The sequence below is a fragment of the Symphalangus syndactylus genome, chromosome 10 (assembly GCF_028878055.3).
Source record: "Symphalangus syndactylus isolate Jambi chromosome 10, NHGRI_mSymSyn1-v2.1_pri, whole genome shotgun sequence".
Lineage (NCBI taxonomy): Eukaryota > Metazoa > Chordata > Mammalia > Primates > Hylobatidae > Symphalangus > Symphalangus syndactylus.
Genome location: NC_072432.2, coordinates 39382423 through 39400278, shown reverse-complemented (window position 1 = coordinate 39400278; position 17856 = coordinate 39382423). Strand labels below are relative to the sequence as shown.

Sequence of the window (17856 nt, the reverse complement as noted above, 5' to 3'; positions counted from 1 at the left end):
CTGTAATCCCAGCACTTTGGGAGGCAGAAGCAGGCGGATCACAAAGTCAGGAGATCAAGACCACCCTGGCTAACATAGTGAAACCCCGTCTCTACTACTAAAAATACAAAAAAAATTAGCCAGGCATGGTGGCGGGTGCCTATAGTCCCAGCTACTCGGAGATCACGCCACTGCACTCCAGCCTGGGCGACAAAGCGAGACTCCGTCTCAAAAAAAAAAAAAGAGAAAGAAAATATATCTATTTAATCTACTTATAATATCCTGCTAAACAGAAGTTGGAAAATAACATATAGCCTAATTTTATATTTAGAGAAGGTGCTAATAAAGTTATAAAAGTTGCAAGTCACTGTACTATTTAAGTGGCAACTGCCAAAAGTGATTCAGAGTAATTTATTATCCTTTCTTGTCCCCAGGAAAAAGGTTTAAAATAAAATCATGATTCTAAAATGGTAATAACAATAATCAAATGCTACAAATTAGTTATTTCAAAAATTTAGAATTGTATACATTTAATGTGTTATTCCTCCTTTGCACCTAAAAGCTGATGCTTCTTAAAATTGGACTTCATCTTAGAATTAAGAAAATAGATTAGTTTATAATAGATATACTACTTCAGTCCCACCCATTGCCAACATACCACTAACATCATCACTTTTAAGTAAACTCTTGAAGTACTCAAAACTATACATATTGACATAGTAAGTCACCTTAACCAATTACCCAAGTTTAACTAGCAGACATTACGTACGGTATGCTGAGATTATAATAAACACAGAAGATTCAGTATTTCTAGAATACTGAACAAGAGGTGTTTGTGGCACTGAGAGTACTGTGATAACCTGTGGTACCCTTTAAACTGCTTTAAAATTTTACAATGAAATCAGTGCTATTAATTTCATGTTTATTTCATACAGGGTTTTTGTCAAGTTTATCAGTTTTAAAATGATTAAGTCATCATCACCATTCAAAGACAAATTTTCCTCTCAAACTAATAATTACCATTCTGCTACCTACAGTTTGGCTTATCCTTTGGTCTGATAGCCATACTTCATTTCACAGGACTATACAAGTATGTACTATGTACAAAACATTTTCAAGTTTGCTTTCAAATGATACCTACAAAGAGTAGATCAAGTTTTCAAGTTTACAGAATACCATACTACAACAATTTACCACTATAAATATGTCTTAATACCTGTTTATTCCATTCTATTTAGATTGCAACACTAACAAAATTCTTAATGCATATGTCCCCACCACCTGTACTTTCCCTACACTATCTTTTTGACACTTACATAGAAACAACTCAATTCAGCAACCAAGTTTTACAACCACTGTTGCTACCAATCAAATGGTGATGCATCAGATCCCAATTCTCATGAGTATTAACATATTAAGAGAGTACATTATTTACCTAAGACTGAAGGACTGTGCCTTACTTTATAAAAAAACAAAGATAGCCACATCAATTTAATTCTATATATATGATACTACCTACTCAATTTATTAAAAATTGTAATAAACATAATAATCAAACTAGTGCTCCAAACTTATGCTGTTCACATAGAAGACACCACAAAAGAAGACATAATATAGAGACTGCCTTGCAATAAGAAGTACAAATTCCTTCTATAAAGATGGAGAAATAAAAGGACAAATCTAGTTGTCTAAAAGACAATTCACTGTACACATTTTATTTACAGTTTTGTACACTGTCTTAATATGAATGGGACTGCTTTTCTACTTGAGCCACTTTTAACCAAAGCAAAATAACCTAAGTAATACAAAGTGTTAAAATACAGCATAAAGATATAAAAACAGACATACTAATTCTAGTTAGGAATGTAATTATGATGTTACATTTTTTATAATCCACAATTATGTTTAGGAAATCACACAAACAGATCACTGATTTGAATGAAATGCATAAATTTGTAGCAAAGCTTTGTAGTTACAGAAAACAAAAAAAATTACCAAAGAATGCACAAAATTAATGTTTATTCCACCTTTGTGTCATATTCCTGGATCCTTCACCAATGTTACATGAGGAAAAAAACAAAAGCAAAACAAATGAAAAACTGAAATCAGAAATCACTAATATCAAGTAGGGAAACAAATAAATTAAAATCTAGCAGCCATCAGCAAGAGTACAGCAAAGACAATGCTGTAAAAAGAAACAAAGAAAATTGCTAGAAAACTGTATGCATCATAATCTTTCAAACCAGCAAAATATGCTCCTGCATACAATGGAACAACAGAATTTTTTTTCCTGTAAAGTATAGAAATGCCAAGTTGTTTTTTGACTATTGTGAATGGGTAAAATCTGTATGTAATTAATGGTAATTCTACTGAACTATTACAGAGTGGGCCAGGAACACATTTATGGATTCTGGGGATGTGTACTGTAATTCTTTGATTGGGATAGTGGAAACTCTAGCCAAAAAGAAAAAAAAAAAAAAATGAACACAGAAGTACAAGACAAAGGCGAATGAGACTTCTCTTATATCTTAGAAACATTTAGATGGAAATCAAATTTAAATGCAGTCCACTCTGCTTTTTGAAGAGGCTTTGGTTCAGCTCCCAAATCTCGATTGCTTGACGCAGTCTCCTATGAGAATACTCAGAAGGTGTCTTCTTAAACAACAAACCTATTTTTAGTGGTGGAGCCGCTCTTAGTAGCTGTGTCTGCGTGGGACTGATAACCAATCACTATCTTTGGAGGAAGTCCTAACCTTTCCTTGTATACCCTCCTAGAAGAAAAAAAAAGAAGAAGAAAAAAGTAGCCATTAACTTTTACTCACAAGAAATACATTTAAAAATTTACGGTTATTAGTTTTTATATTAAAAAATATAGACTTGAGAGTAAAATAGGAAATTAAATATACACCCTTTTCCTTTTAGCACAATTTACTCTTCATTTTTGCAATATTCTTGGTTAATTACTTTTAAAATATTTGAGAGCCAGTCAGGTATGTTATTACTAAATTACAGGAGCATTACTATATTATTATACTGTTATTTATTATGATACTATAATTATTACTAAATCAACAGTGAACAAAGCAAGGACAGTCCCTGAGCTGACTGCATTTATAGTCTAGTAGAGAAAACACAATCAATCACAAATACATATGACAGACTTGTATCACATGCATACTTAAACAGAAATCTGTAAAACAAACATGTTTATTTTCATTCTTTGATCTAAAATGTTGCATTTCATGTCTGAACCCTGGCAAATATTGTATATTACTACACAAATTATATTAACCATACCTGTTATAAGATTGCACAAATAAAAACTAAACACTTTAAGGGAGATTAAAATGAAACACTTTGAGGGAGAATGTCATTTCTGCCTTACATACTAACTTTACGACCTAATTTTCAAGACACGACTCTATTGCAATTATAAAATGGCACTTGTCATGAGTGCCAAAGAGTAAATATAAGGGCTGTGATACTGTATAACAAAAAGATTCTAATCTCATCTACAAAATTAGACAAGTCTTCCCCTTTAAATATCACGAGGTCAAAAGGATAATGTTAAGAGAATGAGCACATCTGAAAGCTGAGAAATAAAAATTAGGCTGTGTGGCTATGGCTCATAAGTAAAGTGAACATGAGATAAAGGTGACAAGGTTTCAGAGGAAGATCACAGAGAGCTTCACAGGCCACCTTAAAAATCTGAATCTTTGGCCAGGCGCGGTGGCTCACGCCTGTAATCCCAGCACGTTGGGAGGTTGAGGCAGGCGGATCACGAGGTCAGGAGATCGAGACCATCCTGGCTAACATGGTGAAACCCTGCCTCTACTAAAAATACAAAAAATTAGCCGGGCGTAGTGCGGGTGCCTGTAGTCCCAGCAACTCGGGAGGCTGAGGCAGGAGAATGGCATGAACCTAGGAGGCGGAGCTTGCAGTGAGCCGAGATTGTGCCACTGCACTCCAGCCGGGGTGACAGAGCAAGAATCCATCTCAAAAAAAAAAAAAAAAAAATTGAATCTTTAAGAAAAAAATATGCTGCAACCACTATGAAAAATAGGATGGAGGCTCCTCCAAAAATATAAATCAGTATTACCATATACCCAACTATTCCTCTTCTGGAATTTCCTCCCATCCTGTAGGCTGTCTTTTCACTTTTTTGATGGTGTCTTTTGCTTTGCAAAAGTTCTAATTTTGATAAAGTGCAATTTATTTATTTTGTAAAAAAAAAAAGAAAAAAATAGTAAAAATTCAAAAATAAGCAAAAATCAAATAAAAATAAAGGAATAAACATATTAATGGAGTTAAATCCTCCAACATAGTAGGATAGGTTTTTTTATACCTTCCAGAAGATTTACTACCTTCCCCCTAAAATAAGGTATTAAAAAGTAATTTTATGGTAACTAAAGTGTTAATTATCAAATTTGCATTATAATGCAATGCATTCCTTTCAATTATACTTAATTATTAAAAATGCCAAAAAGCAAGACCATTGAGTCATGCAAATTGGAAGGGTTAAAAAAGAATCTTCGTTTGAAAATCTGAAGTCTTAATATACACTCAAAAACATTTAATACTGACAAAAATACAAAACTTCCATAGGAAAAAAATTCTTAATTAACTCTTGTTTAAAAAAAAAAAAAGGTAAATCCTCCAAAATTAGGTTTTGATGCTGGAAGAAACATTTATATGATGACAAATCAACTCCTTTCTCTAATGGAACCCCATATAGCATGAAATGTAGAAAATCCCTATACCTTTTGATCCAGAAATAAATTATGTTCACAGAAAAATTTACATGGCTGAGAGCAATGGATCACGCCTGAAATTCCAGCACTTTGGGAGGCTGAGGCAGGTGGATGACTTGAGGCTAGGAGTTTGACACCAGCCTGGCCAACATGGCAAAACCCTGTTTCTACAAAAAATACTGTAGTGGCTCAGGCCTGTGGTCCCAGCTATTCAGGACGCTGAGGCAAGAGGTGGAGGTTGCAGTGAGCTGAGATCGCACTACTGCAACCCGGCCTGGGTAACAGAGTGTGACTCTGTCTCAAAAAATTAATTTTAAAACGAAAAATTAATATTTGAAAAATCACAAAGGGGCAAACCAAACATTTTGACCACTGACTGACCAGCACTTAATTTTAACATAAAATTGTAAGTCAAATTTTTTTTTTTTTTTTTTTGGTGAGACAGAGTCTTGCTCTGTCTCCCAGGCTGGAGCGCAGTGGCCCCCTGCAAGCTCCACCTCCCAGGTTCACGCCATTCTCCTGCCTCAGTCTCCCAAGTAGCTGGGACTACAGGCACCCGCCACCACGCCCAGCTAATTTTTTTTTTTGTATTTTTAGTAGAGACGGGGTTTCACCGTGTTGGCCAGGATGGTCTCGATCTCCTGACCTCGTGATCTGCCTGCCTCGGCCTCCCAAAGTGCTGGGATTACAGGTGTGAGCCACCGTGCCTGGCGTCAAATATTACTAATATAATTGAGGTAAAAAGAAATCCTAGTTAGAAAAAAAATGTCAGCTGGTTTAGCGTGGTGGCTCACGCCTGTAATCTCAGCACTTTGAAAGGCTAGGGTGGCTTGATCAAGTCCAGGAGTTCATGACCAGTCTGGACAACATGGCAAAACCCCTTCTCTACAAAAAAATACAAGAAAATAGCCAGGTGTGGTCATACACACCTGTAGTTGCAGCTAATTGGGTGGCTGAGGTGGGAGGATCACCTGAGCCCAGGAGGCTGAGGCTGAAGTAAGCCATGACTGCACCACTGCACTCTTGCCTGAATAACACAGTGAGGCCCTGTCTCAAAAAAAAAAAAAGCCACTTTTGCAAAGAATAAAATTTACAAAAAAAGGTTTAATAAAACCCTACATATGTGGGTTTTAAACATGGAACAAAAACCAAGATATGTTATATAAATTTTAATGAAAATTATATGTAGTAAACACACATGCTTTAAATGCACATATACTATTTGCCAATAATCACTGAATTATTAATTATTATGAGCATACATTAGCTCTTTTCAAAGTAGTACTTTTTTTCAAACAGCACTTTCAAAGTAGGAAATAATACATTCTCATTTGTGAATGAATAAAAAATGCTACATGCCAAAGGAGAGTGCTCTAGTGGTTATATACTTCACTGCTAAGAAAAAGCAATTTTACAGAAATAAAACACATATGAACAAGGCCAGGCACAGTGGCTCATGCCTGTAATGATAGCACTTTGGGAGGCTGAGGTGGACGGATCACTTGAGACCAAGAGTTAAAGACCAGCCTGGCCAACATGGCGAAACCTGGTCTCTACTAAAAATACAAAAAAATTACCCAAGCGTGGTGGCATGCACCTGTATTCCCAGCTACTAGGGAGGCTGAGACATAAGAATCTCTTGAACCCAGGAGGCGGAGGTTGCAGTGAGCCTACATCATGCCACTGTACTATAGCCTGGACAATAGAGTGAGACTCTGTCTCTAAATAAACAGCTGTGAAAAAAAACCAAAAAACATATATATATATATATATATATATATATGTTTTTTGGTTTTTTTTATATATATATATATATATATATATATATATATATATATGAACAAGACGTTGCGCACCAAATGAGCCATTCAAAATTATAAAAGTGTTCAAAAACAATACAAGGAAAACAGGATCTACACACCGAAGTATTTCTAAAGCTACAAATAAAATAACTTCTGGTTTTAGTCATCTTAATGTTGTAAAATAAGTAGGCAAAGAGCAAAACTTACCCTATATGTGTAACAGCTTCTCTGTTTTCACATTCAGTAGTCCATATTGCTATCTTATCACCTTTAGCTCTAACATTAACAACAGCGCCACATACATCATCACTGTAGTCATCAAAAGATTCTCCAATAAGGCACAGAAGCTTAAAAAAAAATCCCAAATTACATTTAATAGATTATAAACAAGCTTATTACACTGCAAATGTCTCTTCTGTATTTGCATAGATAACAAAACTGAAGGCAGTTTTTAAATCGAGTTAATTTTTTAAATGTGTAAATTTTATTTGCATATATAGATCTGTCCTGACTTTTAAATATTCATTTATTTACTATCAAATCAGCCTTTTTCAGCAAATTTGGCAGTTAATATGGCAAACATAAAAGCTGATTTTATTAATATTCATTTGCTCTGCTGCTGCTTATATTTACGAGCAAATAAATATTAATAGAATAACAAAAATAGCTATTCATGGTTAATTTCCTCTTGTTCTTATTTTTTATGAATATTTTTTAATGGTCTGGTTTTTTGTTGTTGTTTGAGACAGGGTCTTGCTCTGTCACCCTGGCTGGAGTGCAGTGGGATCATCACAGCTCACTGCAGCCTCAACCTCCTGGGCTCAAATGATCCTCCCACCTCAGCCTCCTGAGTAGGTAGGCATACATATAGGGACGGGACATGTCACTATACCCAGTTAATTTTTGTATTTTTTGTAGAGACGGAGTTTTGCCATGTTGCCCAAGCTGGTCTTGAACTCCTGAGTTTAAGTGAAATGCCTGCCTCGGCCTCCTGAAGTGTTGAGATCACAGGTGTGAGCCCAGCCCTAACAGGTTTCTTAATTGTGGTAAAATACAAATAACATAAAATTTACCATTTTAACCACTTTTAAGTGTACAGTTCAGTGGTGTTAAGTACATTCAACATTGTTGTACAACCATCCCTACCAGAACATTTTTTTTAACTGCAAAATGGAAATGTCCTGACTTTTTAATGTGGAATTCCAAAATGGTATTTGCTCATGATCTATCCCCCTCAAAAACAGAATTTTCTTCTTAAAAAGTCATTCATTCATTAGCTGGGTGTGCTGGCATGCACCTGTAGTCCCAGCTACTTGAGAGGCTAAGGCAGGATGATTGCTTGAACCCAGGAGGCTACAGTGAGCTATGATGGCCCCACTGCATTCTAGCCTGGGCGACAGAACAAGACCCTGTCTCTAAAAAAAAAACAAAATAGTCACTTATTCAAACATTTAAAGTGATTAACTTAACAAGTGCTAACTATAAACCAGGCACGGTTTCAAGTGCTAGGGATACAAAAGAGACTACAAACCCCGCTCCTATAAGCTTGGGGTTTGGAACCTCTGTCTACAGAAAATGCCTATTATCTCATATTTAATTTGTCTTGTAAAGCCAAAAGTTCCAGTTAATATCACAATATGTAGGTCGAATGGTAGTACACAACAATTTTATTATTTGCTTCACTGATCTAAAAAGTTTAGTGGGACAGGCACAGTGACTCACACCTGTAATTCCAGCACTTTGGGAGGCTGAAGTGGGAGGATCACTTGGGGCCAGAAGTTTGAGACCAACCTGGGCAACATAGCAAGATCCCATCTCTAGGAAAAAAATTAGAAAATTAGCTGGGCATGGTGGCATGCACCTGTAGTCCCAGCTACTTAAGAGGCTGAAGTGGGAGGATCGCTTGAACCCAGAGGGTGAGGCTGAAGTGAGCCATATAAATAAATATCCACACTCCAGCCTGGGTAACAGAGCAAGACCCTTGCTCTAACAATATAAATATTTAAAAGTTTAGTATACATATAGCAATGCTGTAAGAGGGTTGCAAAAACTTCAATCATACAAAATGTAAGGTTCTATAATTTTGAGGTGAATGAAATGACCACAGTGAGCTTATTGTGGTGAGAGTCAACTGCCAATCACTTAAAATATCTGACTTATAGGATGTTTCACTGTACTATAAACGGGAGTGATATGACAGAACAAAAATAATTACTGACCCTGATTTTCTAGTGTTGGGCATCCTTCTCTTAAATTAAATAACAAATGTAAAACGTAACATATCTTAAGTTTCAGTATTCCAAAACTACCTCTAAAACTGCTTATACTTTTAAAACCTTACTGTCTCTAGCCAAAAGCGATCGAGGTCACTTCGTCTCTGCTGTTTGTTCAATGTAATTAGCCATCGTCCTCCCCGTTTGTTTTTCTCATCTTCCCACATAGGCTCAATACCATCCTACAGGGTTAGAAGACAACAGTATTACACAACATTGTTACCTTGACTTTGAGAGCTAATCATTAGAAACAGTTAAGCAACAACACTGTCAACTTCTTACTTTATTGTCCATAAAACTGCCATTGATGTAGTTTTTAAAAAGCACATAAGACTTAAAGCCAGAGGCATGACATTGCAGAATTAGAGTCCTGACTTTGTCACTTATTAGCTATCAAATCTTGGGTTTCACTTAATTTGAAGGTTCTTAAACTTTCTGAGAAGCAAACATATTTTAGAAGCTCTGTACATTTCTATAGCTAGAAAATACATGCAAAAACTATGCAACTTCGGTTAATGAATGTCCTGTCCCCCTACCACCTGACAAAGCCCAATAGTAAGTATTCCAAGGACCCATGCTCCTAAAGTTAAGAATGCTTGATAAACTCAGTCTGCTCAAATATATAAAGAGTAGACTGGATAATCAAAGCTCTCATCAAAATCAATCTCAGTATGTGCCCACAGAGTAACTCTCTCTCAATTTTTATAAACAAATAGAGTAAGATATATTGATACTAAAGCATACTACAGCCAATTAAATTATCAGCCTATTCATCACACTATCAAATATTCCTAAGTTTATGGCAAGATTTCTTAATGAATACCAAATGGACCAGTCCTATAATATATATATAAAATCACCAATTAAGCATACCTTAAAAAGTGAGTAGTCACAGCCAGGCATTAAATTACTAGACAACTGGATATGGTTGTACAGACTAGGTAAAAGAAAGTAACAATTAAAAACACAGAATATGTAATATAGAGTTTAGGTGCTTACATATATATACATTTAGAACATGTGATGAAAATAAACAGATAAAAGTTCATGTTTACTTGTTTCTAAGGAGTCAGTTTCTAAAATGGACAAAACAGATCTTAAAAGCAGTTAAATAATCAACTTCAGATGACAGGTATAATTTTCAAAAAAATTTCTAGTGACTGCTCTGACAAAAATATATTTTATGTTAGTTAACTCAGTGCATATATATGTATATATACAAGAAACTGGGAAGAGAAGTATAAGGTGGCTTCAAGTAGATGAAATTACTTCTGAAGTTAATAAACAGTTTTTTCACAAACATAAAAAAAAAAAAAAAACAGAAAAGATGAACTTCCTGACCATCAGGATTGCATGACTGAAACAGTCATTATCCTTGAGGGTATCCAAGAGTAGAACAGATCAATGGTTCCCAAACACCACAAATTGTCACTGGTTAGTCAACATAATAATCATTTTAAAAATGATTTTAGAAAAATAAATAAATAAATATAGTTCCAAGCCCTACCTCTTGGGATTATAATCACCTAAATATGAGATGGAACACTGCAGTCTGTATTTCTAAACTCCTAAATTTCTAAACTCCTAAATCCTGTATTTCTAAACTATTTCCCAAATATCAAAATAACAGAATAACATTTGCAATGACTTAGTTGCTTGCCTGAAAGCAGGAGGCTTAGATCATTTGATCTCCTGTAGTCTTTTACAGCAAAATTGATTTAAAAATTGGCAACTCTTAAGAATCTTTTGCTTGTCTCCAGTATTAGATGGCAGAAATAATGATCTTAGCTGTGTCTACAGACCATGGATGATTCTATTATCCTTAGTCTGGTTCTCCTGGTGCTATGTTAACCCCATCTAGGAATATTTCAGGTAAAGATTTAAGGGGCAGGCGCGGTGGCTCACGCCTGTAATCCCAGCACTTTGGGAGGTTGAGGCAGGTGGATCACGAGGTCAGGAGTTCGAGACCAGCCTGACCAACATGATGAAACCCCATCTCTACTAAAAATACAAAATCAGCCGGGCGTGGTGGCATGCACCTGTAATCCCAGCTACCAGGGAGGTTGAGACAGGAAAATCGCTTGAACCCAGGAGGCAGAGGTTGCAGTGAGCCAAGATCACCCCACTGCACTTCAGCCTGGTGACACAGCTAGACTCCATCTCAAAAAAAAAAAAAGATTGAAGAAAGAAGTTCGCATCCTTTCAATCAAATTCCATAGTCTAACACACAAATATAGTTTAGGTGAGACAACCTAAGACCACATAAGGTTTGCTGAGTCACCACCTAATGGTAACTCCCAACTACATCATCAATGACAGCCTCCACTAGGCAACAAAAAAAGCCTGGATACTAAGTGACTATAAAATTAGCGCTACTAATTTCATAAAATAAATGAATATTGTGGGAATGACCTTCAATAAAATACTTTTTTCTTTTTGCTGCCCCCTTTCTCTTCCGTGGTGCTCAAAGGTCTCCCAAGTGAGTCTATAATGAGAATCTATAATGGCACATCTAAACAGAATCCTAAGACTATGCAGTCTGGATAAATACAAAAGGACTCAATGGTTATTTGCAATAAATTTGCTAGATAAAAACAGAAATTAGGAAGTGGCCCACACATTTATAGAAAACTGAAAAATCCTTCATATCTCTAAACTATGGTATAAAAATCTACTAAGCGATGACGTTGACTACACGTAACTGAAGTGTGGAGGAACTGTTCTAATTAGAAGGTAGAATTATGTAAACTGGTAAAAGCCAAACAAACTAGATAAATGCAAATCTGATTGGGCAAGGCGGCTCAAGGCTTCCTTTTTCTCTGTAGGAGAAGGAAAAGCTTTTTTTGGGGGGTGCAGAAGACTGGAGTTATTTAAGAGTCCTGAATAAACAAAATTAGAGAAGAAAAACTACCTGATGTTTTGGTGATGGGCAAAGAAGAATAACCCTAGTTTAACTACACAACTAGACCTATAAATTATTAGGCCTTAAATGTAGTTATTATTAAGTGTCAATGCTTTTAATAAAAAATAAATACTCTCAAAGTTTACTCTCAAATGAATGTTCTCAAATACTCTCAAAGTTTATACTTTTAATCGTATGCTTTGCTTTTTTCAACAACACAAATGAATACAAAATATCTATTAGAAGCCAAGCACTGGAAATATACAAAAAAATACTGTTTCTGCTGTTGAAGATGTACGTATATATGTATAAATTTTATACCGCAATCTATTTCATTGTATGAGCAGAATATCTTGAGGGGGTTACATTAAAACATAAGAGTAGCATCACTAATTCAGCATGTATGTGATCCTAAAAAAAGATGTACAAGTTAGAATATTTAGATAACTGCTAGGTAATTTAAAGTGCTTATTAAAGAGTTTTGCCTTTCATGGTCTCAAATAGTACCTCCCTACTCATTCTCCAAGTAAATTAGACACACTGGATTAACTCTGTTTTTAAGAGAATCAATTATCAAAACTTCTTGAAATAGACTTTACAATTTTTAATTTTATTTATTTTATAGAGAAACAGGGACTCATGTTGACCAGGTTGGTCTTGAACTCCTGGCCGCAAGTGATCTTCCTGCCTCAGCATCCCAAAGTATTAGTATTACAGGCATGAGTCACTGAGCCCAGCCTTAAATTTTGTTTTGAGGTCATGCAAAAGTTGATGATCCCAATTCTTAACTTTCTGCCATACAGAAACAAAATTTCAAAAATATTTCAACTATTCTTCTTGAGGTTGATCAAAGTATAATGAAATGAATAAAGTATCATGATAGATACTGGCATTCCCTTGACAAACCCTGAATTCTGAACACTTCAGCCTTTGATATCTTAAAATCTCTGATACAGGAAATTCCAGATATTGCACTGAAAACAGTTTGCAGAAATGAGGACCCAACAATGCACTGGAATACCCAGTTATGAGGCAAATGTATCTCAGCAACCAAGAGTGGAACAAGTTCCAACTAGTTGTCAAAAGTTCTAAGGGCAATAAAGGATTCTTGAGCTAAGGATATCTCAGGACAAGAAACAGAATAATCGGGGCTGAGGGATGACAAGATTGAAGCTCTATAAAACTAATAAAGCATAATCCACAATTCAAACTATTGTGAGGAGATAAAAAATAGATGAACATTCATTAACTGTTTACCTCACGCTTCATTTTGTGAATTCGACTTAAAAATAAAAAAACTACATAACTAATAAAACAACAAACATCCTAAAACAAATGGTTACTTACGCCCAAAAGTCTTCAACAGTATCAAACTTAGAGATCAGCCGCAGGTTTGCTTGCCAAGTTTTGCTTTTATCATTTTTAAAAAACCAGAGTGCCCATCTAAAAATAAAAAGTCAATGTCAAAAAATGGTAGCTGCATACCCATTTTGTTAAAAGCAACATTATTCACAAAAGTCAAAAGGTAGAAGCAACCCAACTGTCCATCAACAGATGAATGAAAAATGTATATATACACACAATGAAATACTAAAAAGCCCTGATGAAGGAAATTCTAACACTTGATAAAACATAAGGGGAAACTAAGGACATTAAGTGAATAAGCCAGCCCCCCTCCAAAAAAGACAAATACTATATGATTCCACTTATATGAGGTATAAGAAGTCAAATTCATAGAAACAAAAAGAATGGTGATTGCCACTAGCCAAAGAGAAGAGAGTTTAGGGTTACAGAGTTTGCAGTTTTGGAAGATGAACAAGAGTTCTGGAGATTAGCTGCACAATAATTGGTCGCAGAAAGTACTTAACATTAACTGAACTGTACATTTAAAAATAGTTAATACAGTAAATTTTTATGTTCACCACAAAAATTTAGGGAAAAAAGTAAAATGCTGGTTGTTATTACAGTGGCAAATAATGAGAGTTCTCCATTTCTTTCATTTAAAAAATATGTATGTTATGTCTACTACATAATAGATTCTCTGCTATACCTAGAGACTCAAGACACACTGAAACTCATCACTCAATGGAATTCACAGAAATGAGGCAGAGGGACAACTACAGTGTGCTAAGTGCTCTGACAGAGATAAGAAAGCACAGTTATTTAAGAAAAACACAGCAGAGCCGGGCGTGGTGGCTCACGCCTGTAATCCCAGCACTTTGGGAGGCTGAGGTGGGCGGATCACCTGAGGCTGGGAGTTCCAGACCAGCCTGACCAACATGGAGAAACTCCATCTCTATGAAAAATACAAAACTAGCCAGGCATGGTGGTGCATGCCTGTATTCCCAGCTACCTGGGAGGCTGAAGCAGGAGGCTACGGTGAGCTGAGATCACGCCACTGCACTCCAGCCTGGGCAACGAGCGAAATTCCATCTCTAAACAAAACAAAACAAAACAAAACAAAAAAAACAACCAGCAGAAACACTTAAGCTATAAAAGAAGACAAGGGCCAGGCGTGATGGCTCAAGCCTGTAATGTCAACACTTTGGGAGGCTGAGGTGGGCGGATCATGTGAGGTCAGGAGTTCGAGACCAGCCTGGCCAACATGGTGAAACCTGGTTTCTACTAAAAATACAAAAAAATTTAGCCAGGCATGGTGGTATGTGCCTGTAATTCCAGCTACTCAGGAAGCTGAGGCACAAGAATCACTTGAATCCAAGTGGTGGAGGTTGCCGTGAGCCGAGATTATGCCACAGCACTCCAGCCAGGGCAACAGAGAGAAACTCTCTCTCAAAAAAAAAAAAAAAAAAAAAAAAAAGAAGGCGAGAAACAGGATGGCTGATATTTCTCAGAGGAACAAATTAGCCAAGAAGAAATGAGAGTGCCAGGAGTGGGGAAACTATTAAATGTGATTCCATATTTAATCAAATACCTAACTGGGAAAATAATAAAGATTGAGTAATGCTGCATAGATATGTTCTGAAATAATGTATACCAGTTTTAATATATCTGTATATACTTCTCTTAAAATAGCTTTATTCCTACATAATATATAATAGCTTATATATACTTAACATATTATATATACAGGTGTACCTTGGAGAGATATATATATATATATATATATTTTTTTTTTTTTTTGAGACGGACTCTTGCTCTTTCACCCAGGCTGGAGTGCAGTGGCGCAATCTCGGCTCACTGCAGGCTCCGCTCCCCGGGGTTCACGCCATTCTCCTGCCTCAGCCTCCCGCGTAGCTGGGACTACAGGCGCCCGCCACCTCGCCCGGCTAATTTTTTGTATTTTTAGTAGAGACGGGGTTTCACCGTGTTAGCCAGGATGGTCTTGATCTCCTGACCTTGTGAGCCGCCCGCCTCAGCCTCCTAAAGTGCTGGGATTACAGGTGTGAGCCACTGCGCCCGGCCTACCTTGGATATATTGTGAGTTCAGTTCTAGATCATCATAATAAAGTGAGTATCACAATAAAGGAACTATCTTTAAGGAGAGTCACACAAATTTTTTGGTTTTCCGGTGCATATAAAAGTTATGTTTACACTATACTGTAGTCTACATTATGTCTGAAATAGCATTATGTCTAAAAAAATATGTACATACCTTAATTAAAAATTCTATTGCTAAAAATGCTAACGATCATCTGAGCCTACAAACACTGGTAATCTTCTTGCTGATGGAGGGTCTTCCCTTGTTTGCTGCTGACTGATCACAGTAGTGGTTGCTGAAGATTGGGGTGGCTGTGGCAATTTCTTAAGACAACAACGAAGTTTGTCACACTGATTGTCTCTTCATTTCACAAAAGATTTCTCCGTAGCATGCAATGCTGTTTGTAAGCATTTTACACAGTAGAATTTCTTTCAAAATTGGAGTCAATCCTCCCAAACCCTGCAGTTGCTTTATCAATTTGGTTTATGTAATATTCAAATCCTTTGTTGTCACTTCAACAATGTTCACAGCATCTTTACCAGGAATAGATTGCATCTCAAGAAACCTTGTTTTCTGCTCACCCATAAGAAGCAATACCTTATCCATTCAAGTTTTCTCATGAGACTGCAGCAATTCAGTAACATCTTCAGGCTCCGTTCCTTGCTACTGGTCTCTTGCTCTCTGCACATCTGCAGTTACTCCTTCCACTAAAGTCTTGAACCCTTCAAAGTCATCACTACGGGTTGGAATCAAATTCTTCCTAACTCTTCTTCATGTTGATATTCTGACCTCCCATGAATCATGAATTTTCTTAATGACATCCAGAATGCTGAATCCTTTCGGAAGGTTTTCAATTTACTTTGTCCAGATCCATCAAAGGACTCACTATCTACAGCATTTATAACCTTATGAAATATAGTTCTTATTAATAAACAATAAGGCTTGAAAGTCAAAATTCCTCTTTGCTGCTCCATAGGCTGTGCAAAGTACACTGTGTTAAGAGGCATGAAAACAATTCATCTCCATCAGCACTCTTGGGCAACCAGGTGCATCATCAAGGAGCAGTGATATTTTGAAAGGAAACCTTTTTTCTGGGCAGTAGGCTTCAACAGTAGGCTTAAAGTATTCAGTAAACCATGCTATAAATCGATGCACTGTCATCCAGGCTTTGTTGCTCCATTTCTAGAGCATGGGCAGAGTGGATTTAGCATCATTCTTTAGGATTCTTAAGATTTTGGGAATGGCAAATGGGCACTGGCTTCAACTTAAAGTCATCGGCTACAAGATCCCCTAACAACAGTCAGCCTGTCCTTTGTAGCTTTGAAGCTAGGCACTGACTTCTCTAGCTAGCAAAGTCCTAGAAGATGGCATCTTCTTCCAGTAGAAGGCTGTTTTGTTTACACTGAAAATCTGTTTTTAGTGTAAACTTCCTTCATCAATTACCTTAGCTAGATCTGGAGATTTTGCTGCAATTTCTATATCAGCCCTTGCTGCTTCACCTTGTACTTTTAGGGGGGTGACTCTCCTTATACCTTATAACTGACCTCTGCCAGCTTTCAACTTTTATTCTGCAGCATCCCCACCTCTCTCAGCCTTCATGACACCAGAGTTAGGGCCTTGCTATGGATTAGGCTTTGTCATAAGGGAATGTTGTAGCTGGTTTTATTTACTACCCAGACCACTTGAACTTTCTCTATATCAGCAATAAGGCTGTTTTGTTTTCTTATCATTCATGTGTTTGCTGGAGCAGGACTTTCGATCTCCTTCAAGAATTTTTCCTTTGCTTTCACAACCTGGCTAACTTATTTGGTACAAGAGACCTAGCTTTTGGCCTGTGTTGGCTTTTGACATGTCTTCCTCGTAAGCGTAATCATTTCAAGCTTTTGATTTAAAGTGAGAGACATGTAACTCCTCCTTTCACTATAACATGTAGAAGCCACTGTAGGGCTATTAATTGGCTTAATTTCAACATTGTTGTGTCTCAGGGAATAGGCAGACCCAAGGACAAGGAGATGGGAATGGCCAGTCAGCGGAGAAGTCAGAACACGAATTACCGAAATGTGACACAGAGACACCAAGTGAGCACATGCCATTGGAAACATGGCATCAACAGAACTGCTTGACACAGGATTTCCACAAACCTTCAATTTATAGAAAAGGCATGATTTGTGAAGCACAGTAAAATGAGGTACGCCTGTATAATATTTTCTCTAATGCCTTGAAGATAAACTCGTGGAACATTAAAGTTACACTTAAATGTTATTATCCCAAGCTGATTCTCCTTTAGAAGAATTAAACTGAATATTCTCTGAATTACAATACCAAAGGAAAGTCAAAGGGAAATTTCATTTTCTCATCAACACAAATGTTGTCTAAAGAGCCTTCCAAATTGAATATATATTTCATAATCCTATAATTAATGCTTGGTAACTTCACCTAGACAGAAAAATGAGATGCATTTCAACATGTACTTGATAATTTGTCAGCAACTGCCACCCCATTATCAATAAAAAAGAAAAAGGCAACAAAACTACCAACAAGGTCAAGTACTACATGCTGGATTTTTAAAAATAATTCAGTCTTTTTTCAAAACAAAAAAACTCTGCACTCAGCCATTTAAACACATAAAGATCTGTGAGGCCAGGCAAGGTGGATCACACCTGTAACAGCACTTTAGGAGGCTGAGGCAGGAGGATCACTTGAGCCCAGG

General features: G+C 36.5%; 1 protein-coding gene across 11 annotated transcripts in view; it reads right to left on the bottom strand.

Annotated features, from left to right (window-relative positions):
• Positions 1-1469: 1469 nt before the first annotated feature.
• The window catches only part of EIF4E (eukaryotic translation initiation factor 4E), a 52039-nt gene continuing 35652 nt past the window's right edge, over positions 1470-17856 (bottom strand). For 7 of the 11 annotated variants that reach the window (XM_055296943.2, XM_063610223.1, XM_063610222.1 and 4 more), the window contains 5 exons: positions 13055-13150; positions 9679-9742; positions 8874-8987; positions 6740-6879; positions 1470-2750 (listed from right to left, as the gene is read on the bottom strand). In XM_055296943.2, coding sequence (XP_055152918.1) covers positions 2636-2750; positions 6740-6879; positions 8874-8987; positions 9679-9742; positions 13055-13150 — 529 coding nt within the window. In that variant the 3' untranslated portion in view covers positions 1470-2635. Of the gene's footprint in view, positions 2751-6739; positions 6880-8256; positions 8350-8873; positions 8988-9678; positions 9743-13054; positions 13151-17856 lie in introns of all 11 variants that reach the window. The other 4 variants (XM_055296941.2, XM_055296939.2, XM_063610225.1 and 1 more) reach the window with 3 other exon arrangements.